This window comes from Parasteatoda tepidariorum, chromosome 3 (genome assembly GCF_982258835.1).
Source record: "Parasteatoda tepidariorum strain Cologne lab strain chromosome 3, Ptep-v5.0, whole genome shotgun sequence".
NCBI lineage: Eukaryota > Metazoa > Arthropoda > Arachnida > Araneae > Theridiidae > Parasteatoda > Parasteatoda tepidariorum.
This window is the reverse complement of record NC_141757.1, coordinates 99706905-99731196: the sequence shown is the minus strand read 5'-3', so window position 1 is coordinate 99731196 and position 24292 is coordinate 99706905. Positions and strand designations below refer to the sequence as shown.

At 27.0% G+C, this 24292-nt stretch overlaps 1 protein-coding gene across 4 annotated transcripts; it reads right to left on the bottom strand.

The window, feature by feature from the left end:
* Window positions 1–353: 353 nt before the first annotated feature.
* LOC107454653 (uncharacterized) lies at window positions 354–22793 on the bottom strand. 4 transcript variants are annotated; one of them, XM_016071911.2, is made up of 6 exons: window positions 22614–22793; window positions 16735–16917; window positions 15527–15710; window positions 8720–9171; window positions 4354–4445; window positions 354–3433 (listed from the first exon to the last, which is right to left on the bottom strand). In XM_016071911.2, the coding sequence occupies exons 1-6, from the start codon at window positions 22722–22724 to the stop codon at window positions 3430–3432; spliced, it is 1026 nt and encodes a 341-aa protein (XP_015927397.2). In that variant the 5' UTR covers window positions 22725–22793; the 3' UTR covers window positions 354–3429. The 4 variants fall into 4 exon arrangements, with proteins under 4 accessions (XP_015927397.2, XP_015927400.1, XP_015927398.1 ...); XM_016071914.3 differs by lacking the exon at window positions 22614–22793 and adding an exon at window positions 20007–20336; XM_016071912.5 differs by lacking the exon at window positions 22614–22793 and adding an exon at window positions 19635–19864.
* Window positions 22794–24292: the final 1499 nt, after the last annotated feature.

The following is a 24292-nucleotide window of genomic DNA, read 5'->3' as shown; positions in this document are numbered from 1 at the left end:
ATTATTATAAATGACATATACACTTTATTTTTAAATTATCACGCAAGCAGTAAGCTGACTAAAAAATTTATTTTGATGATAAAGATTTTTTCAGATACTTTCCAATTTTTAAAATTTTATTTTAATATACGTAAAAACCAGGATAGTCCATTAAATCAGGCTAGATTCCTTATTGTACGTAGGAATCTGTTGAAATGTTGATATATATTTTAAAATATTAAAAAAGGAAATAAAAGATAAACAAAATATTTAAAAAGAAAAAGTTCTGAACAACTCTAAACTGCACATTTTACAACCTTTTCTGTTAAAATATATTTATTATTTACACTTTCAAAGAAATCTGAGACTGCATACAACATTTATAACATTTTTTAATCAAATCAGAACAATAGTAACAGAAAAAAATATATGCATCATACATTTGAGAAGTTACAACATTCAAACAACAGGCTAAACTTCGATAGAATCGCACAATTACTAATATCTCATATACAAAAATTCATTTCAAAGTGCGAAGTATAAATCACTGTTTTAAAACATGTTTTTTTTATATATAAGGCACTCATACAAGCAGAAATCATGATTAGGACATCACACTAATATAAAAAGACACATTTGCTCACTAATGCAGCAATTTAACAGGTCACAAAAGGATTAGAAATCATTAACGAGCAATCAGTCAGAAATGTCTTTTATAAATTTCTAATAATCACAGCATCGTGAAATTTGGGTAATAAGTGAAAAATGATCATATCTCAAATAATTAGGTTTGTACAAAATATTGTAACAAAAATAGAATGATCAACAATAAATGCGCAACTTGTTTCAACCAATCGAAACGTATTTTGATGAAACTACAGTTGATTAAAGAAGATAATGAACACTGTTATTAAGGGTAAAATATAGAAAAATGTTAAGATAAGAAGCAGACTATCACACTACATTCAATCAATTATTGCAATAAAAAGAAGAAAAAAAATTAGCAAATTGCAACTAATAGAACATTTTTTAAGACTGCAAACACGGTTCAATGTTTTAAAAGGAAAATATTTCTATTAAAATAGTCAATAGGTCAGTAAAAAATTTAATACAAATATATATCTTCAAAGAATATGTATATAAACAAAAGCTTTTTAAACATAAAAAGCATCTTTAGTTCAAAAATTTAGCATTTATTTATTTAACTACAATTACTTTTATTTATTTAGGAAATACATATAAAAATTTGAAAGCTAAACTAGAAAACAAAGCTAAATCAAGGTTCAGGAAAAAAAACTATTGGTATGCGGCACTTAAGGATTTTTATATAATTTGCCGCTTTATAATAAGAAACAAAAGACAAAATCGGTAAAAAAAAATTTAAACCCAGAACAATTAATATTAATTAACACTTTTTATATTTATATACATAAATTTTATATAATTTGTTAACAACTAATGATTCAGAGAATATTAACAGTTTCGTATCAAAATATTGATCAATAAATTCTTTCATTTTTACCACCTATAAAAGCAGGTATATTTTGGCTGGTTGTAAAACTAGAGCATCTTCAACAAGTACTATAAAGTATTAGTGAATACATTAATAAAATTGAAAACATGTCAATTCAAGGACACTGTGTAGGGGCTATAAAAAAAGTAAACCACGTAAATTGACCACAATCATTACTACTACTTCTACATTTTAAATAAATGGTAGTGACGAATTATTGCCAATAAACAATAGTAACATTAGCTGGTCGCAGCTCTTCCATAGAAAATATATGTAAGAGTTTTTCCACCTTTTTTTATAGTCGAATAATATAAGTACTTATCGAATTGTAATCAAGATATCTTATTTATATCTAATAAAATGAAACATTTACAATATTCTTGCGTCACTTTCCAAAAAACAGATATTTGAAAACCTGTACAAATTTTTATTAAGATACATATATTTAATATAAAATTTTGAACGTATCACATAACAATGTAAAAAATCAACAATTTTACACATTGGAAGACACGGTAGTCATAACTAATAAATTTTTTAATTATACATAATTGTATCAATTTAAGAAATATTAAGAGTAAATACAGATTTTATTAGGATTAGGTTATAATCTACCTAATCATAAATGAATTTTTAAATTTCTTAAATTCTCATTTATTCCATTATATTGTTTGTAAATGTATAACATAATATTTTGCTGATTAGTAAATTATCTAACACATGTAAATTTTTCTCAATTACCAAATAACATCATGATCAAACAAACTGCATCAAATTCCCACTGTTTTTAAAAAATTGTTTATCTATGTACAGCTTAATATTTGGCTAAACAGGAACCATTTATGCAAATTTTTTACAACTATTGAATAAAAATTTAATGAAACAATATATGGTGAACAGAAACAGATTATCACTTCTATTTAGGAATAGATTTAGCAAAACAAAAATTTCCATGAAAGCTTTTAAGTTTCTTATAATTTTTACACTGTCACTTTGTTCTTCCTTAAAATGCACATAAAAATTATTTAAAATATAAAATTTGTAACAAAATAATTCTTAATATGGGCCAGAAATACCAATTTTTTTCTAATTAAAACTTATAAAAGATAAATATATGGCTACATTGGGAGAGACATATTTCTAACCAACATAAAATTACCATAATTTTCTTAACCATATATTTCTTTAGGGTAAATATGATATAAAATATTACTTTGTATTGGATTTTTGCCATCGCATTCTTTTAAGTATCACTGCAATTAAATGGCATTTACAACATTGAGATCACTGTATTTAAGAATGATTTATTGCTCTCATTTTCAAACAGTTTTAAAAAAATGCAAAAATAGTTATACTAATCAATTAACGATTGATTGAAGGTGCAAAGGCAGTATTTAAAAGTAATTTGTATATTTTCAAAATTAAAAACAAGTGATAATTCAGTTTGTATCAGAACAAGGCACTTTTTATATACTTTTGTAAGGCAATCTTAAGAAAAACAGTAACAAATTTCTAAAAGTCATTAAAATTTTTCCACAAGACTGGCAGGATCACATTTTTATTGTACAAATTGTTAATAACATAAAAAAAAGAAACACCTTTGGGACTTTAAAGTCATTTCTGGTTTTAAGAACATAACTTCACATTTCAACAATGATGTTCTAATAAAAATACTAAAAAATGTAAAAGCAATATGAAATGAACTGGCACATTATAACAATTGTTGTCACAATAAATCTTTGGTAACCAGTAACAACAATCTTCTTTGATATTCCCTGAATTGTTTGAGCAACTAAATTCAAAAAGTTTTAAGTTTTATTTTGTAGTTCAAGTTTTAATACATTCTCTCCAAGACTGAAAGCTCATAAAATAGTTATATTCCTGCTTCAACAATGATTATGAATAAAAAATGGATGCAAACAAAGTTTCGGTTCTCGTCACCTAGAGAAAAGAAGAAGAAAAAAATCAATATAAAATAAACATTAAGTTACACACAGTTAATTGCAAACATACTGTTAAATTCATATTATCCACTTATTTAGGAGCCTAGATTACCACTGAGTAATTATTTCTGAGGTTAACAGAGAGTAAACTTACAACCTGGTTAGCTTACATTAGCGTAAAAGTTAGCTTACAACCTGACTTAAAAATGATGCACATTGAAGTAATTGTTCACTCTGAAAAATTTTTACTCTTAATTCAGAACATATGTATATACTTATATTTTGCTGTAATGTGAAATTAATGCTAATGATAAAAATCTAAGATCACCACAAACTGATAACTCTCCCCCCCCCTGCCCTTTTTGTTCTATTTCTTTGCTGAATCTACCAAGGGAGAATTAAATATAGGAATTTAATAATAAGTTTGATTCAATTAAGACGAAGAAAAATTAGTAAAAATTGAAAAAATATGACAATCAAGGATGACGTCATCAGGGCTGGTACCCCCGATGACGTCAGCCTTGATTGTCATATTTTTTCAATTTTTCATTGTCTCATTTGTTTTATTCCTCTTGGTTTCGCTGCTGCTTAGCGCACTTTTTCCATTTGGATATCCTGTCACCAAAAAATTTACAATCCTGACCCAAATTAATTAGCCAATATTAATTATAAAGAAATCATAGATTATTCAACCAAATATTTTCTCATCCATCAAACTTAAGAGGCATGTCATTTTTAAATATACTAAAATGAAGTAAAAACACTATCTCGCCTCATTGAAACACAGAGTGTATGCTGTCAGAATTATCTTGAAAACTTAAAACATGAACCAAATTGAAAAAATGGATAAATAAAACTTGTATTCAAATTATATGAATTCTTAACAATTCGTATTATCAAAACATTTCGCACACATACCTTGAGAGAACATCACTATCATCAGATTTTACAGATAAGTTGAGAACATAATCAGATGAATCACTCACAACTTCTTCATAATCATATTCTGCCTATAATAACAATCAAATTATTCACCCAAAAACAAAGAGAGAGAGAGCTTAGAAAATTTAACTTGCTTTTTCAGATATTCAATGGTAAATATTAAGAGTCAACAAACTTAACACTACTTGGAATGAAGTACTTGATGCAAAACAAGTGTAAACGAGGGATTGTATTATGTCTGTATAAAAATAAAACATCATTGTTTTTAATAAAGCAATTGTTGCTGGGGGTATGCAAATATGAAAATCGGTTTTATGACACATTTTCCAGAATTATAGATGCAAGCCTGTCAAGTTGCAAATTAAAACATTATCAGTTATAATTAATTTTCAATATTTTTTAGTAGAAATAGATTCTTTTGTATGAAAATGAAAGCTTTCATTTTTTCAGATAAATGTTTTTTAATTTAAATTAAAACCAATAATTAAAAAAAAAAAATTCAATATTTACAGGAACTAGATATTAAAAGAAACTAGAACATGCTAATATTTTTTATTGACGTATCATAGTTAAAAATTTATATTTATAAATATAATGATCCATTAGTAAGATTTAATTAGCAAAATAATATTACAGTAGTATTTGGTCTAGTAACTTGATACATTAGTACTTGATGTATTATAAAATGATGCAAATTCTTGCATTATCAAAAATTATCTTAAAACTCTTTTTTATTTACAGAAAAAAATAAAACCAAATGAAAATTTATGATCCATAATAGTTTATCTAGCAGTAAAGTGGGTTTCCTCATAAACAGTCTAGAAATTTTTAATTTTATATCACTACAAAATCAAATTTCATTTTAATATTGCAAACATATCTTTAAATTATCTTTACCACATCAAAAAGCTCTATAATATTTATCTACATCCAGATAAAAAAAATAAAAAATAGAATAAAATGTATATTGTATTTTAGTGAGAGTCTTATTCTTTTAATTGTTCAAACAAATAAATTCACTGAAGTGCAACTAGTTACATTATGGGTAAATACAATCCAAACCAGTATTTTATACATTACACCTTGCATGCAGTAATAAAACAATTTCTTTATGGTTTATTTAATATGTTTCTTTCTCAGTCATATCCCTCATAAAGTTCAAGTACCTTTAAAAAAAAATCACTTTTGTAGATATGCTAATTTCATGTCACAGGAATTTAAAGTACATCAGATTGCAGCAACAATGTGTATTAAATTAACAGTTCAAAGTTAATTAAATATATATAGCATAATATTCAGAGTCATATTTTCTTAATTAAAGCAGAAACAAGCCTTAACAATTTAGAGAGAAATTTCACAGATAAATTAATACACTAAGCTAAAATAAGGATATGTTTAATTTTTTTAGATATTTGTATGTATAATATTTAACTTATATATAATAACTGTATAAGATTTAAATTTAAAAAATCATTGATCTAAAAGTAATTGTTAAATAAACAAAGTTTTTTCTTAAATAAAGCAGAAAAAACCGAGTAGTAATGCAGACTTATCTTTTTACTTTTCATGCACAGCATAGTAGTAGTAAAAATATTTTAAAATAGGAATCTCATGAATGTAATGTTCGCACTTTGTTAATTATTTGAATTGCGTACGTATGATAGGAATATATCTCAATCCAATCAAATTCAGCATTTTATTTTTTTAGAATTTAAATCAAACTAACATAATTTTAGTTATGATTTAAAATTTATGCTTATTAATGCTTATTAAGGCAGAAAATTATGCTTATTAAGGCAGAAAAAATTAAATCCTATTTTATCAACCAAAAATTATTTCAAGTTAATAATTTTCTCATTATCAAACTAAATTTTTTTGTTCTTTATTCTATAAGAGGTTTTAGATAGAAAGAAATTGGTCTACAAGATTATTAATTATTCTTATTAGATGTTTTGAACAATCATATTATTGAACTATCTATATATTAAAATTGAATTATTAAAATATCACTAAAAAACAAATAAAAGTGCCAATGGTTAAAAGATGTATTTGCTTGCATAAAGGTGAGAAATAATAGACTACATCATTTGCAATAAAACTATGTATGGAGAAAGTGATGTTCAGCTTTGCCAGGGGCATTTTTTAATTCTTTGTGAATTCTAAGTTCTCTGTAGTAGAGAGAGTGCACACTTTAAAATGTTAAAAGTATAGCAGATATGAAAGTAGTAAGTCTCATTTTGAGCTCCATTCTTTTCTGCAGAGTAAAATGTGTTCTATTTTATCTGAAAGCGTTGAGTAACATCAGAGCAAGTACAGAACAGAGAAACATCAGTAACAGGGACACCTAATCGCGAAATTACACATATGTAACCACCAGATAGTTAAGTAATTCAACAAGAAATTTGATTTCAAAAACACTATTGTTAAACAGATTTTTTTTTAAAAAAAAAACTACTTTTACTAATTTCTTGTAAATCTGCTATCAATTTTATGCAAAATCCATAGAAAAAAAAATTCATTGTACTTAGGTATGAACCATTTTCAGGTTAATGATTGTTAAATGTTAGTTTTACTGAACAAGCTAATATTACTAATTCTAGTAATTTCTAAGTATCCAACAAAGATTTTATAGTAATATTTTTGAATAGTAGTAATATAGTTAAAATAGTTTTTAAATATAGTAATATTTTTATAGTAATATTTTCCAAATTTAAAATTTTTTTTTGTTGAGCTTTTACAAATTAAATACCTAAAAAAAGCGTAACTAATTGAACTGTATTATTTTTATTCGATTATAATTCAAGAAGCTTTGCACGTCATAAAAGGCAATAAAAATATCTTGAAGTTGAGATATTGATAATTATTTTGTATGGTGAAAGTACAACTCCTGAAACAAATATGAAATCCAGTTATCTTCACTAATACGCTTTGGGTCAATAAAATTATAAATCTTAAAATTTCAAACTTGTTAAGCTTATTTTTAGCCTTCATTAAATCTAATTGTATTTATCAACATGCTCATGGCAATAAATCAAATATTTTCTCAGTAAGAATATTTTTTAATGTTTCTCAACCTATTTAAGGTTTTTTAATTGAGTTTAACAAATAACTTATCTAACAGAAGGTATGTATTAAAAATTACGACTCTGTAAAATTTCAATTCTTTGTTATAAGTGTGTGTGATGGTTATACCTTGTCGAATGTTTATTTTTTTCATCAAACGAAAAAAAAAAAACAAGAGATGATTGCAACTCAAAATAGAATAAATTTTAAAAAGTAAGCTAAAACAGGTATTTCTACATATATTGTTTTGTTAATGAAAGCGTGAATTGTGACAAGAATTTTTGTACATACTGCAAAATTGTGTGTGTGGGGGGGGGGGGAAATGCATATAAAAACTTACATTTAATAAATATATTTTAGGTTTTTAGAAATCTTGTTCTCATTAATTAATAGTTAAAATTTGAAATAATGTAGACTGAAGTGTTTTGGTGAAATATTCAGTCAAATATTTGACTGTTTATTTCTAGAATTAATGTTAATAAGAACAAAACTCGTCTAAAATGGCAAAGGTATACAAATGTATATCCGTTCACTCCATACTAATTAATCAGGGCAAAATTCTAAGTAAACAAAATAAAATTACGCCAAATTTTTTTATTTATTATAAGTATCAGACATATTGGATTAGTTACTTTTTAAATGCTTATCTTTCTTAAGGTGTCAAAAATATTTTCATTGTCAATATTGAACAGCAAAATAATTATGATTAAATTAGAATAGTTTTTAAATATTTCCCATATTGGACATTTCATCTAATATCAAGCATAAAAAATTTGCACACATCAATAAGATCAGCATTCATTCGAAATCAAGCATTCAAATTTTCTAACCTACAGCATTGAACATATGTATAGTATTGAAAATGATTTAACTCAAATGGTGAAACATCCTAATATTAAAATAAGAAAGAAAAAAAACTGCACATTCCCGAACTCAACATTAATATATAAAAAGATCTGATAAAGCAATAAAAATAAAACAAAATAAAAGGTAAAAAAAGACTGATTTATTTTAGCCATTGCAAAATATAAACATAAAACGAAAAAATTTACATTGCTCAACTTTATTCATGTTTATTGTTTGAAGGAAATTACAGTAAAAAAATAAATAAAAAAAAATTAAAAAATATTAAGTCCATAATTTGTTCACTAAAGCAAGAATTCAAAAATAAAGTTTTAAAAAAAAAGTTATATCACAGCAATATGTTAAGTTTTGATTTTTCATACTTCCAATTTCAACTACAACAAATGCAATAATCATGATGCTCAGTACAACGTACCTTTATAGCATGGCTATTATCAAATTCATTGTAAGTTTTGACTAGTAGTAGATGAGGGCTTTCAAAACGTTTTGAAGGTGCAAAATTGTAGACCGGTACAGGCTGTATTGGAAGATGGGGCATCCTTTGAGGACTCACAATTCCTCGTATGGAATCATCGTTGACTTCCCTCAAAGGACTTTCCTTTTTAGGTGAAAACCGGATAGAATTAGAACTCATGTTGAGCAACATCTGATTGTGATTCTTTTGACCCTCTTTGAAGTCGTGTATGCATTTGGCAAGCTCGGAGTCTGAACTGTCGCTTCGATCTGAGCTGGTTGGGGACGGAGGAGAAACAGGTGGAGCATAATATATTGGTTCCTGTTTTCCTTCGAAGGAAGAGTGCTTAGTTATGACAGATACTCTGTTATTGTTCTCTGCAGCTTTTCTGGCATACAAGCCTTTTGTTTTATCTAAAAACAGATAATTAGAATTAATTTTATTTCATAGCATTTTAATTTTTTTATTTAATTATAAATATATAAACCAATATAAAACATTATTAGACTGAGAAAGATATTAAGACTTTCAAATTAATAACCGGGTAAATAATCAAAATTTTTGATGTAAAAATTAAAAATAAGAACTTAATCATAACATAGGTCTATTATCACTGAACTTAGAATAACCTTGTATTAAAACGTGATTTACATCACAAAAACATACTTTTTGTGATTCAATATAATTTTTCCAGATAAAAGAATTTTAGAGTGCTTCATTTTTCCTCTAACATCTCCATAAACAGGCTTCATTGTGGTTCAAAATAATCAGATTGCATACTTTGTAATTAGAATACATACACACTAGACTATTGAGTAAAATAGTGTAATAAACTGCTTTGGAAATCTCATTTTGTGCAGTATCCTTCTTGGACAGTTTGCAACCTTTTGTTAAAAAAAAAAGGGGGGGGGGGGGAGAGGAACATTTATACCAAAATGACCAAGATTTGTAATGTATTAAAAATCATATGAAGGTTATTTTTCATCCAATTTTTCTTTTAAAAAGAAAACATATCTTAACAGGTTTCTAATAAAAATAAACTGAATTGAGGAAGAAAAAAAAGCAAAGATTTTTAGAACTAAGATTTTCACCGAATATTAAATTATGCTACAGTCAGGGTTGAGTTTTTGACGTCAAAAAGTGATTTTTGACATGACAAGGGTATAATACTGGTTTAAACCGTCAAAAACTGAAGTTTGCCAAGAAAATATATAAACTTCAAAACTACCAACAGTTGCCATGCATTATATGGAAATTTAATTATACTATAGGTAATCAGCAGGTTTTAAAATATTTTTTTATTAAAATTAAGGTAAAATAACAGATTTAAAATCTCAGAAATTTATATTCAAATGCATGTGCAGAAAAATTTTGCACAAAAATTGTTTAAATATTTATATTTTGAGAAAATTTTTTTTTCTTTTTGATATTTAAGAAAATTAAAAGTTTATTTCATGCCTTTTTGACATATAAGGAACATTTAACTAATATTTATAAGGAACTTACAAGTTATGTTGTATAATTACAAACTTGATACAAGTGTATAAAAAAAAATTTTAATGTTAGACTGAATATCTTTATTATCCAGTATGTTAATTTGAATTTAAAAGTAGTTATATTTATGAATAATGATAAATATAATTCATATTGTTTATTATATTTATAATTATTACACTTATCATTTTAAAACAATTTTCATCTCTTAATTTTTTTTTCTCCACTTGTATTGAAAGTAAGAAGTAATTATTCAACAGCTGAATATTTAGATATTCAACAAAACTATATAGTATTCAGCAAAATGAAATTCACAAGTATTTGGATAAACTAAATTTTCAACATAGTAAATGAAGAGGCTGAATATACTGTAAATCGACATTAACTTCTCTGTGTATTTAACAGAAAGCACTTAAATTTGTATTGTCTTATGTTAACTATGAATTAAAAAAAATTTAAGATTTAAAATTCAGAATTACTGATTTTTCTGAAAAACTAACAACCAATCACAAAAGTCAAACGAAATAGAAGAACATTACGGTCACTGATCCATGAAATATGTAAACAAATTATTATGGAAATTTTTTAATTACCCTAATTAAATACATAATTTTAAAAATTAGAACATGCATCACATTACATAGTCAAAATGAAAATGATGGAAGTAGAAATTTAATTCAAAATTCAATAGTCTAGTTCGTTTGCTCCTCGCAGCATACGGTAGCACATAACTAGTTTTGAACATTTTCCCACCACCACCAAACAAAGTATGTTGAAAGCGGTTCAGTAATCCCCCTCCCCCCAGTTTACTTTAGAAGAGCTAAAAATAGACAAAAATTCCCTGATTGTGAATGTTGCATGTGCCCAACCTGTTTAAAAGATTTTTCTTTAAAAGATGTCTAATGTACAAAACTGCTAATGTTCATCTTTAAAAATGTCTAATTTTTAGTATTATCTATATTATACACTAAATTTGGTTTTAAATAAATTTCTTAATAATATCACTGCAGATTTTCAATAACACATGAAAATGAAAACATAATATTACAAAATATGTGAGCTTTCAAAAGTACAAGATTTTGGTTACTATTCACAATATAAGTGTTTCTACAAAATTTTAAATTTATGTTTTCTAGAACATATTTAGAAACACTATCCTTTATAAAAAAAATAGATAAATTTTATGTATTAATTAAATTTCACATATAAATATAGGTTTTTGACATTTTCGACAGTGAGGTTTTTGACGTGACGGTTTAAACCGTCAAAAACTGTCACATGTCAAAAACTTGCCAGCTCTGGCTACAGTGCTATAAGTAAATTAATCCCTCAATTTATAGACTATTTTCATGACTTATTGAAATAATAATTAAAAGGATTCTTTATGTTCTTGAAACAATGCAGTATGTAGATACTAATATATATTTTTAGATTAGGGGTGCACAACCTTTTTCAGTGAAGGGCCACATGCACAGCAGATTGACCAATGAAGGGCCGCATGCCAAAGTGTTTAGACCGACACATTGAAAGCAATTGTTGGTGGTGATTGCTATATAAACATCATTGTTTATATAACACTAAATTCTTTTTGTCGGTTAACCTTGTAATCTCTTTGCAGAAAATACAATACTTTAAAACGTTTAAAATTAGAAAATGCAAAACTGATTACTTAAGAAGGAAAACAGAATTCGAAAATCAGAATCAATTTGTCGGAAAAAATTTAGATAAATTGAAATAATTAAAAAACTATGGAAAAATTGAAATTTTTCTTATCACATTGCAAAATACAAAAGTCCATTTAAACATAAATCTTAACGTTAATTTTTTTTTCATAGAATTAAATTTCAAATAAATAAATATTCTAGTCATTAATATAAATTCAAGTTAAATACTTTGATTTAAAGAAAGTTTATAGGGTTAAAAATTATTAAAACTAAAACTAAACCCCTTAAGTGGAAAATAAGACTTAGCATTTATTAAAGAATGTACTTTATCTTTCAGACATTTTTATTTTAAATTAATAATAAGAGGCTAAGAGAGGGATGAAAAAGAAAGAAGAAAACACATTAAATTTTAAGGAACTATTTCCCTTAATAATAAAAAACTATTAAGATACTTGTTTACAACTTTTTATGACGAATATATTTTTAACATGACACTTATTATTTACAATTAATACACAATCAATTAACAATCAATAAAATTTACATTACTTTTCGAAACTTACCTTAAATAAATTTTTTATACAGTTAAAATTTAATGATATACAAATCATTTCCCAGCATATAATCATAAATGATATAAAATGCTCCAAGAAGATAGAAAATGGTTTAAAAAATGTCTTAATGGTTACACTGTAATTTGCAAAGTTTTTGAATATTGTGATAATTTTATATACTTGATCATGTGATATTTTTTGAGCCATTAAATGAAAATGTAATGATTGTATTTAAAGACTACTCTGTAATTTTGAACAGGCCAAATTCATTCTGGAAAACAGTCTTTCGACAAAAGCTGTTGTTGTGGGTAGTATTAAACTTAGAGCAAATAACATAATCAGTTTTGGAATTTGTCCTAGATGGTGTTCTTCCTTTCTGGGTTTTTAAATCGCGGAAATACAAATAGCGATGTGTTATTTTTTAATTGCTTGAATACGAATTGCTATGTGTTATTTTTTAATTGCTTGAATACGAATTGCCATGTGTGATTTTTAAATTGCGTAAATAATAAACTCGATGCTTGTTTTTCAAATCGCGTGAATACGAATCGTGTGGCTTTTAAATTGCGAAAGGACTACTCACAACTCTTGATTTTTAAAATGCATGAATATGAATCGCGATATATGGTTTTTACAACGCGTGCGAGAAAAGTAGCAACGGATGATATTTTAAACACCAGAATACGAATCGCGATATGTGATTTTAAATCCCGTAAATACGAAACGCGATGGATTATTTTTAAATCTCGTTAATGTTAATACGAAATGCGATGCGCAATTTTCAGATGCGTAAATACAAATTACGATGTATGACTTTTAAATTACATGTGACAACAAAAAGAATAGGTTCGATGTGTGTTGTTAAACTTGCACGTGTTCATGGGACTTAAAGAATTATGCCGTTTTTTGAATTATTTATTTTTTTTGCAAAACGGACCGCGTTTAAACACGTCTCGTTTTTTTTTCCTGGGAAGGTGTTGATTCGGCTAAGATACGTAATTACTTTTCAAGTTACGAAAAAAAATTAAAGCTGAATCGAATTTCACGAGTTGTAATATTGTGTGAAAATATCAGGTATATTCTAAATCACAAATAAAAATGCAGCAATAACGGGAAAGAAGAAAAAACACTTTCGAAAAACCTCTTAAAAAATTAGTGTTAGAATCGGTACAACGCAAATGATAAAATCGGCACAAACAAAGCACGTAAAAAATAATTATTTTAATGCGCAATTCAAAACTCGCTTGCCGTCAAAGTATTAAAAATATCAGAATTTTTTTAAATCACGGGGAAAACGTAATAACTACTAAAAAATTAAGCTAAATACTTTTATATTTCAGATGAAATTGGAGTAAATAAAGTGCGTCAAAATGTTATGTAATTTAAATGCGGGATTTGAAATTAAAATGTCGCAATAGCGTACAAAAAATATCGGTACTTTTAAAACCTTGTAGAAATGTGTAGCAATAATTTCTAAAATAACGATTGAAAAATAATTTGATTTGCGATAAAATCGTTACAAATAAGCCATGTCAAAAAATGGCTATCTAAATGAGCGATTCTTTACTCGCGATTCATAATAATATCGTGCTAAAATATCGAAGTTTTAAAAACCGGGCGGAAATGTGCAGCAATAACTGTTAAAGAAAGGATCTAAAGTCATTTAGATTTTCCATGAAGTTTGCACAAATAAAGCATTTCATAACTTTCAAAAATCGCTATTTCAGAAACTACTTGAAAATGGGTAGCAATAACTACCGAAAAGTCATTGGAATCGGCACATACGAAAAGCGTCAAAAGTGGTAATTAAAATTCGTAAATCGTAATAATGATGTATTAAAAATATTGAGATTTTTAAAACTATGCTGAAATCCGTAACGTTAACCATCGAAAAACTACATTGATTGAGATTGGGTGCGTCAAAAACTTAAAACTGTAAATTTAAATTACCGAATTTTTTTTATTATTTTTTAAAAACAAATATTTAATTTTTTTCCATTTTGTTCAGATTGCGGCCGCGGGCCGCACATCGAGCGTTGGCGGGCCGCATTTGGCCCGCGGGCCGCAGGTTGAGCACCCCTATTTTAGATAATGAAGAATCTTAGCGAGAACAAAGATTTCCTATTTTAAACAAAAAATATTAGAAGCATTAAGGAAATTTATCATTTTCTTCTGAGCAGATTTTGGACACTTAACTTTTAATTTGATACATGATTTTTGTCTTCATTTTTGGAAATAGAAAATATATTGGTTTCAACATTGATAGGTCTAGATAAGTTTTGACATTGATATTTCTTTCCCGCTGAAAAGAAACTTCTTTTTAAAAAATTCAAATTCTTTTTTCCTGTTGAAACAAAGCTTGCTGTGTATAACAAAGAGAAAAAATCAGATAAGAATGCTAAACAAACCAAGACAAAATATTTTTATCAATAATATCAGGAAAACTATGAACCCTGCAAACTCTTAAATACATAAGAAATAATAAGAAATATTAAAAAAATCCCAGTCAAAAATGTTATTAGTGAAAGTAATTTAGAGTGAATGAAGTCAACAGCACAAAGACAATTAAGAAATAAATTTAACATATTTACACAGTGAAACTTACGTTATTAGAACAACAATTATTTCTATATAAGGCATCTTTTAGACTAGTACTATACAGTTTGGAACCAAATTAAGACTCAGTCAGATGATGACAGTTGAAATCTTATGTTTAAAAAGGAAATAAGATAAAATCTTCGTTACCAGGATGGAAACATAAAAAAATAATTACCAAATGCACTGTTATTTCTTTGGTCATCAATTTTTTTCCAGCAAACTTAATATTATAATTACTATTAATAAGTAAATTAAGATATAAGTAAAAAAAAATTATAATAGTATGTTCTGTAATTGTATTAAATAGTAAAATGCATTAGAATAGTATGCATTTAAAATAGTTATTCTTAGAAGGATATTGAACAGTTTACAAACAAGTATAATAATGAAAAAACAATTGTGAAACACATTACTGAACAAATATTTAGTAAAGATCCCCAATGCTTCATGCAACTTACTTAAGTATTCTGCCCTTCTTTTTTCAGGATCTAAGATTAATTGATATTTCTTTACATGTTTATCATCACATGGCAATCTTCTAACAGAGTTAAGCTTATAAAGAGCTGCTCTAAAACGCTGTTTTGCTTGCATGTAATATCCTTTCACTTCTGGGTGGTAATGACCTTTGAGTTTATCCCAATCCTTAAACAAACAAAAGCTAATATTAAAATATATGCAATGATTACAAAATATAATTACAAAAGCTCACGCAAACATACGCTCCTTTTCGAATTAAATATTTAAAAGAAAATAACAAACAAATATTAGAAACTCATGATTTAAACAAGTCCTAACATTTGTTTGTATGATGAAAATACGCAATAAATCAAGCTGGATTGTATAGTGTGACTTTCAGGAGAACTCCTCCAGACACCAGTCTCGCATTGTGGCGGGTACTATGGTAACGAGGAAAAGACACTTTAAATAGGAGTGTAGAGTGAATAGTTTTCTCCATTTCACCCCCATTAGAAATGTGCTCTAGCTTGTTACCATAGTAGCGGACAGTCCCAGACTTTTAGTCTGGAGGAGTTGCCTGGGCTCAGCTAAAATTATTAACAGAAATTTATGTTCAAACACACATTTGAAGTTTGCAGTAGAAAGACAATTAACCCTTAAATAATTTTTTAAAAAAATGGCATGCTAATGTTCAAGTTCCAGATACGCCATTTTGGGACAGAAAACTCAATTTAGTGCAATGATGCAAAACATCAGAAACATGTTTTTTCAAACTATAAATTATTCTAGAGCAGAAATTAATATTTAAAAGAAATACAAAATTGAATAAATTATAATGAAAAATATTTGTTATAAGCAGATTTAGTAATTTCCTTAAGAGCTTCGATTAGAGTCCAAATTTCTTAAATCACTCTTCTTTTAATGGTTTTAAAATACCATAACTACTGAACTCTCAAGTAGAATAATTTTTTACTCAACGACTATCTGAAGATTTATTAATAAAATAACTGTAACGTAAATCAGTTCAAAGTAGTGAAATTGAATAATCTTTAATCGAAACTCATATTTTTAATTTTAAGTGTTTCACTAATTACAAAAGCCACTGGATCATCAAAACAACCTTTAATTACCAGATTTGATTTTGTAATGTAAAAATAGCTCCCATTTCATTTCATTTTTAAATCTCTCACTTTAAAATTTTAGTTCATACCTGAAAAACAGCAGTATCATCAAGTGACCATTTAGCTGCATTTTTATGGCTCCATCGAATACTGAAATAGCAATTATCTTTATCGATCCATTTCAACAATTCTCCGTAGCGTCCATCATCTAATGCTGGTAAGAGAAAATCCTCTATAAGCCTTCTTCCAATGCGAGTCATACCTGTTTTTTCCTAAAATAAGTCAAAAATGATATTAGATGAAAATTGAAATTTTTTCTGAGGGCAAAAATCAATATCATCTAAAAATACACCAGTCAAAATTAAGGAAGTAACTAATATTCAGCCCTTTTGCTGAATATTTGGTTGCACAAATGCTTTTTTTTAATATGCATATACAGGGGATGTTTCCACATCGTGATCTGTCACACCAACTACAATCATCACGGTGCCCAATAGATTTCAAACTTACATTTGTAACTTACCTACTCTATTATTTAATTGTCACCTTTTCCAGTTTGGTAAAACAGATAACCAATGTCATAGAAAGCTAATTCTTAAGGTTCACTTAATATTTCAGAAGTAAGAACATTTTTTTTTCTTCTGTTTCTCTTTTGCTTATTTTATAATGTTATTTATTATTGTTTCTTTTTATCTGCATTCCTACTTTTTCAAGGACACTTTTTGTAAAAAATCATGTAAGGAAAAAAGTTAACTTCCTCTTTTCTTTAAAATTTTTTTATTTTTATAGACGTTTTCATTATTACATGGCAATTAAGAGGGTTTTTGTTTCAATACAACAAAAAAAAAACTTAGTTCGTAATGAGTTCTATCATTTACCTTTTAGGTTACTTCAGGAAGAAAAAAAACTTTGAACTTGGCTAATTTTTGCAAACTGGTAGATACAAATCTGAGTTTATCATTGGACGCAACAAGTAGCAATACATTGCAGAATAAGTAAAATATGTGCATATCATTTCAACAAAAAGGAACATATTTTGTTTTGTAATTCTTGGATGCATAAACTATACATCAGAGAGAAAATTGAAGTGCTTTAAACATTTAACAAAATCATTATTTAATAATTTTATGTCATTTACAGAATTAAATATTCACTATTATAAGAAAGTTTGAAAGAAAAAATTTGCAAAAATATTTTAAGAGTCAAACTAAATTATTTGCCGACTAATGCAAACTGGTCACTTCTAATAATTAATCTATTATGTGTAGATTTTGTAATCAACATATCCCAGAACTTAAGTGCACAATCTTAAAAATAGATGAAATGAAGAAATTTTGTGACAAAGGTCAATTTTAAAAATTATCTGACAATGTCATTGCTAATTTATTAAACATTAACCTGAGCAAGACTTTCTATTCCTAAGGCTATTTATTCCAGTGAAAAGAACCTAAAATTTTAATCCCCATCTATTCTACAATAAATTTAAAAATTTATACTTACATTTAAAACATATTTTACAACAGCTAAATTTATAATGGGCCTTTAGGGTTATAATTTCTTGGAAATGTTATTACATTGATATTAAAGGTTTTATCTTTTCCACAACAAAACAAGAGTGGTATGTATATTATTATTTAAGAGTAATAATAGAATAATAAATAAGATCAAATGTGAATGAAAAAAAATTATGTGAAACTTATATTGTTATTTTATTTAATTGTTTAAATTAAAATTAAGAAATTATTTAAAAAGTTGGCTGAGGGTCTAAATTTTTTATTAACTTTTCTCCTGGCTAATTGAAAAAATAAACAATAATTTAAACCCTTTCAGTTAGAACTTTCAGCATACATACAAGAAACAAGCAAGAAACAAGCATAACTCATACATTTCACCAAAACTTTGGTGAATGAAAAAAAGTATAATTATGATGTTAGTATAATTATAAGTTAAAATAACTTCAAAAAAAAACTCTGAATTTTTCCTTTACGATGACCACATGTCTTTTTAGTTTCCATATTATAATTCAAGCACAAAAAAGAAAAATTTAAAATACAAGAACATTAATCCTTAATACTGAAACAGAGTAGAAAGAAAAAAAAATATCCCTACATTTTACTTTAATACTCAATGTTACAAAATATGGACATATTTACAATTTAAATCCATCTAAGAATTTCATATATATCTTTCAGTCCATGAAATACCAATATAAATTAACATCCAATAACATATCGCAATATTTATACCTAATTTAATTTATATAATATATTCTTCCTGATAATACAATAGTAATTATTTCCAACACATCAAATTTTAATTTCTTAAAAAATTAGCAACAGATAGTGATGAAATATGATGAAGTGAAATGTAAATTTAAGTGGCTTTAAATCTAAAATAGAAGGTAAATAAAATGAACTGCAACTCAAGAAACTTTTAAACAAAAAATTAGAAAGATTACATTTATAAAAAAAAAAGTAAAATATTTGAATCCATATTGTAACTTATGGTATACAATAATCTGTTTCTAATCCATTAAAAAAAATCCTAAGTAAATGTGTCACTTAATAGTTTAATGGAATATAAGTAACACCCAAAATCAACTACAAATTAATGTTAATTTTAAAACTTAAATTAGTTTAAAACCTAACTTTTAATACCATTAAAAGATATATCAACACAAGGCTAAATAATAAAAAAAAACTATTTCTGGAACATAACATATGATTAATAATTCTTTAAAACTGTTGAATTATATTATATAATTTAATCTACCGTAAATTATAACTAATAAGAGAAATAAATTAAATCTCCAAACAGTTTACATTCATTTTATCATGGGACGCTGAAGTTTTACTTTCAGTTTCAGAATCCACCTATAACAAAGGAGAAATAACACCTTTCTCACGCTCCCAATAAACCACGTGCTGATGAAGAAATGCTCAATTAACTAATTTATATTAAAACTGAAGTCAAACATATAATAATTTACCAATTTAACACTCATTCAAATCTTGAAATAACTCCAGTTAAAAAAATTTATGGCAAACCTAACTTAGCCTGGCAAAAGCAGCGGGAAATTTTTTTTGACCACGTGCTTATGAAAAGAAAATAATATTTAAACTTTTTTGAAACAAATACTAATAAAAAATGATAATATAACTTTAAATTCGATCTAAAATAACTCTACATGTGATCAACACGTGCGAAAAAGGCGTCACCAATTAAAATATAATACAGTTGTTTTTAACCGATTGCGCGCGATTCTGAATATATGGTTTTCATTGTCTGGCGCGCTTTACAACCGGCAAAGAAGACTTCGGACAACTTAAGTAAAAGTCTAGGACGTATAAAAAGAACTTACCGAAAAATATATTGAAGCAAATATCACAAGTAGATGAATATCTTCTCAAAGTATAAGAAATAAAATGAACAACCAAACTAAAGAAACTTTGAGATACGAATGCGTACTTTCAACGTTGACCTTCGAAACTTCTAGTCAGAGAGTATCTAGTTTTTCATTCTTCCCTTTCACAAACAACGTTCGTTTTTGGTTGAATCCGTCACGTGACATCAATGTGCCGTTCCCCCCTCCACCGCCAAACCCACCAGTTATAGCGAAGCCGATAACGGAACAAAAACTTAGAAACTACTACGTTGTAAAGCGAACATTGCTCACATTTTAGAGGAAATAGCTCCATTCTTGGCGACTTATCACTGTTTTCTTTGTTAGTTTCTCTTTTGCAACTCCGTTATGCAATGAGTTATTTTTTTTCGTAGTTTAATTAGTTTTTGTTTCTTTCAACTTGCTGATTCATGCTGTGCTTTATGGGCTAGCGCGTTAGATTCGCGATTACAACTTATCTTGGGTGTAAATTAAGTGATGAATTGAAAAAACAATTTGTTGATGAAAATAATAACAAATAACTGTTGATTTTTATTTTAATTTATCGCAAAATATTGAAACTTTTTTTGAAGAAAATTAATGTTAAATTAATTTCTATCCGAAAACAGATTTTTTTATTTTTATACAACCTAATGCAATTGATCGAAATTTTCATAAACCAAATGACATTTTCTTCCTTTCTTTCATTTATTACTTATTTATTTTTCTATTACTTATTTATTTATTATTCGTTTAACTTTTACGCTAATTATCTTACATTGATTTGAGAATTCATTCTTTAATAAATAAAAAAAAATTTCAAGTTTTTGAAGCAAAATTAAAATTTTTTTTAATGTTTAAGGTGTTGAATCATTTATAAGTAGAAAATATCTCAAAATTCATAATGAAAATTTATTTGAAAAAAATTCATAATGAAAGTCCGCAAATTTCAGAAATTGCAACTTTGTTAATATTTAATTTACAGTATCTTCGTTATAAGATGTTTTAATTCCATGAAAGAAAAAAAAAATTATTTACAACAAAAGGCAATACGTTTTTGTGTATACTAACATAGAAAGTGGCTTGATAATTAAATCGAAGTAATTATTTGGCATATTAAAATTCAAAATGTGCTTTGATTGAATCTGTTATGAGTCATCAAATATTACTTTTGTCAATGGCATAATAAAATATGCTGAAATAACATTTTTGAGGACTTAATTATTTCAGAAAATACATCAATAATGCGTACTGTTCAGTTATATTATTATTATAACTTCTTAATAACGTTCTTAGCTTTATTTCGTTTTTGATTTCGTTTATACATTGTTCAAAATTAAAGTCTTGATTCTAGAAGTATTGATCCCTTATTATATATTTTAAAAAATTATATTTTTAAGAGGCTTAGCCCTATTTGCTACTGTTCACCAACCCCTATGATTGTCTTCTATTTGTTTATTTTTTCCTTGACCTGGCAAAAAACAGTATTTTTTAAATTTGGAATTATTTACTATATGAGTGAATTACCTCTTAATCTCTCTCTTTTTTTTTCAAATATAGTTTTTAGCAATGTTTCTTTTTAAGCTGGGACAGCCTGGTCGGTAGGGCGCTGGACCCATGTCGAAGAGTTCATGGGTTCGATCCGCATCGGTATATTGTGACTGATGCACGTTAAATTTGTCGAGTCGCAAAGTCATCCATGTTTCCATTACAAATCTGAGGGTACTGATCCAGGAGTTTCCTTGTCTTCTGAATTGGTACAAAATTACAAGGCTACGGGGTTGAACATTAGTAATCGTAAACCCAAAAATTGGGTCAGCTGTTACAGACGGATATAAATTTTTCTTTTTAAATTTTGAAAATGAAAATTTCGAAAATAATGTGATTTTAATATATTAAACATTGTTCAAACCCCTTATCCCCATAATATTTTGAAAACAACTTCTTGTCAAGCAGTCGTGGGAGCTACAGATGAGACTGGCTTAAATTCCTGATAAAATTTTCATAAACTTTTTTTTTATACAAACGTTTAGTCCAGTTATTAAACATAAAATTTAAATTCATAAGGCATAAACATTTACAGCTATTTGCTACTTGCGTTCGGTGCTTTTACTTTGTGAAACAAGCCCGAATTGTTAAATAATTTTTATTTAGCTTAATGTTTGTTTTAGACATCTTGGAGTTGGTACAGTTTTTTTTCTTCTTCGCATTCTTCTTTTAATTTATCAATTCCTTTGTTTAGACATCAAAGGACAAGTGCCGGGACCGCAAAATTTGATCATTTATGCGAAGTATATCTCGGGCTCGTGTTAAAAAGTAGGCTCGGATTAAAATTCTTTTGGCTTGGGCTCCGAGCTCATCTCTAAGGCAAGCAAAGTATAACGTAGTTTATTTTATATAATATTAATCCTAAATGAATAAAAACTGCTGTTTAATTAAGAATACATTATATATATTCTTTAATATTAATGCAAATATCAGTCTCTTCAACCGTCGCCATATTTTCAAAGTTGACAAGTCATTAAATCAAATTGTACTACAATTCAGCTGCCATGTCGAACTGTAAGAGTAAGTAATAAATCATACCTTTATCTTTAAGTCTGATGTTTGGTATTCAGGTTTGAGGTGTCCCTCCTGGGAAATATCCGGATATGTTGCACCCTTTAAAGTAACATTCCTCCAGTAAATGTAAAACATGCTGGGTACGTGTAGTACGCATTCATTCAAAACTGGTTGTTTCTTTGTATCAATGACATCTGTTCTTAAATCTGTCATCGTAAATGACCTTTAAGTGCAAAGGTCATATCATAACTAGAATGAAAAATGAAAAAAAAGAAAGAAAGAAAACTTTGCATAAATTAGTGTTTTCATAGTAGCGAAAAATATGTTTAAGTTATTTCTGCTGAACTAAAACCCAATATTAAGTAGCTTGATAAAAACAGGGAAATTTTCTTGTAACAAATTGCAAGATACAAACAAAATTTATTTAGGTGTAAAAAATAAGGAATTATGTAACTAAATAACCAGTTATATTGGTTGAGTTCTGCATATGCGCCTTCTATATTTTGGTATTTCTATATAACATAAAAAAACATACTGGTCTAACACAGTTTTCCATTGTTGGCAGCACATTTTAATTGACCGAAACATCACATAGTAGGATCCAGTTTTCCAACATTCATTTAATTAATTAGTGGGGATAAATGCCTTTATATAATCTCCGCTTAAATAAAACAGTAAATTAAGTAGCTGAAAACAGGAAATTGCACTAGGCAAAAAAAAATTATTTAGGTTCAAAAAATAAAGAAAATATAACCACATATCCACTTATATCGGTTAAATTCTACATCTGCCTATTCTATATTAAGTTGGTACTTCTATAGATGAGTAACATAAAAATATATTGGTCTCACACAGTTTTCTATTGTTGCCAGTACATTTTTATTGGCTGGAAAATCGCTTAGTTGGATCCAGTTTTCATACATTAATTTCCATAATTTTATGGATGTCATCAGTATAAAATTAATAAAAGTCATAAATTGTATTGCTTTTCCTTTGTATTATCCAACTTTTGCAGTAAAAAAAATGTTTTATGCCGCGAAGCAACAATTGTAAAGCAATCATCGCGGTTGGCGAGTGGTAACGAACAGAGTACTAGTCAACACCTATGACCTAGTCCCCTAGTTCAAGTATAACTTTACACGCTTCAGCAAGTTGCCTTTAAATTTAACAGTTTCGTTTTTTTTTTTCATTTTTCTCAGTAAAAAGTATGAAAATATGTAAAAATGCTATTTTTTTTTTATGAAAAAATATTTTTTTGAAACTATTTACCAATTTCTTTATAAATTTGAGCTTCGATAATAATAAAAATAATAATAATAAAGAAAAACGTAGTACAAAGGGATGTAAGAAAATGTATACCATCCAATTCTTGAAAGCCAAAATTTGTTCTACCCTTATTCCATTAAATAATTGTTAAACATCAATAGTTCGACAAATGGTTGTATAACAATATAATACAATACCCTTTGAGTACTAGTACTTATGACGCGAATACGCTTAACGTTAAGTATACTATACTGTGAACTCAAATTTCATTGCTCTTATCAAACATTTCACTTTTAATATGAACTGAAAATATATTTTCGGTTCTATGAAAAAAAGGTCCCGGAAAAAAGGTACCTGGAAAAAAAGGTACGGAAAAAAAGGTCCCCGGAAAAAAAGGTACCTGGTAGGGAAAATTCTGTAGGGGAAAATATTTGAAA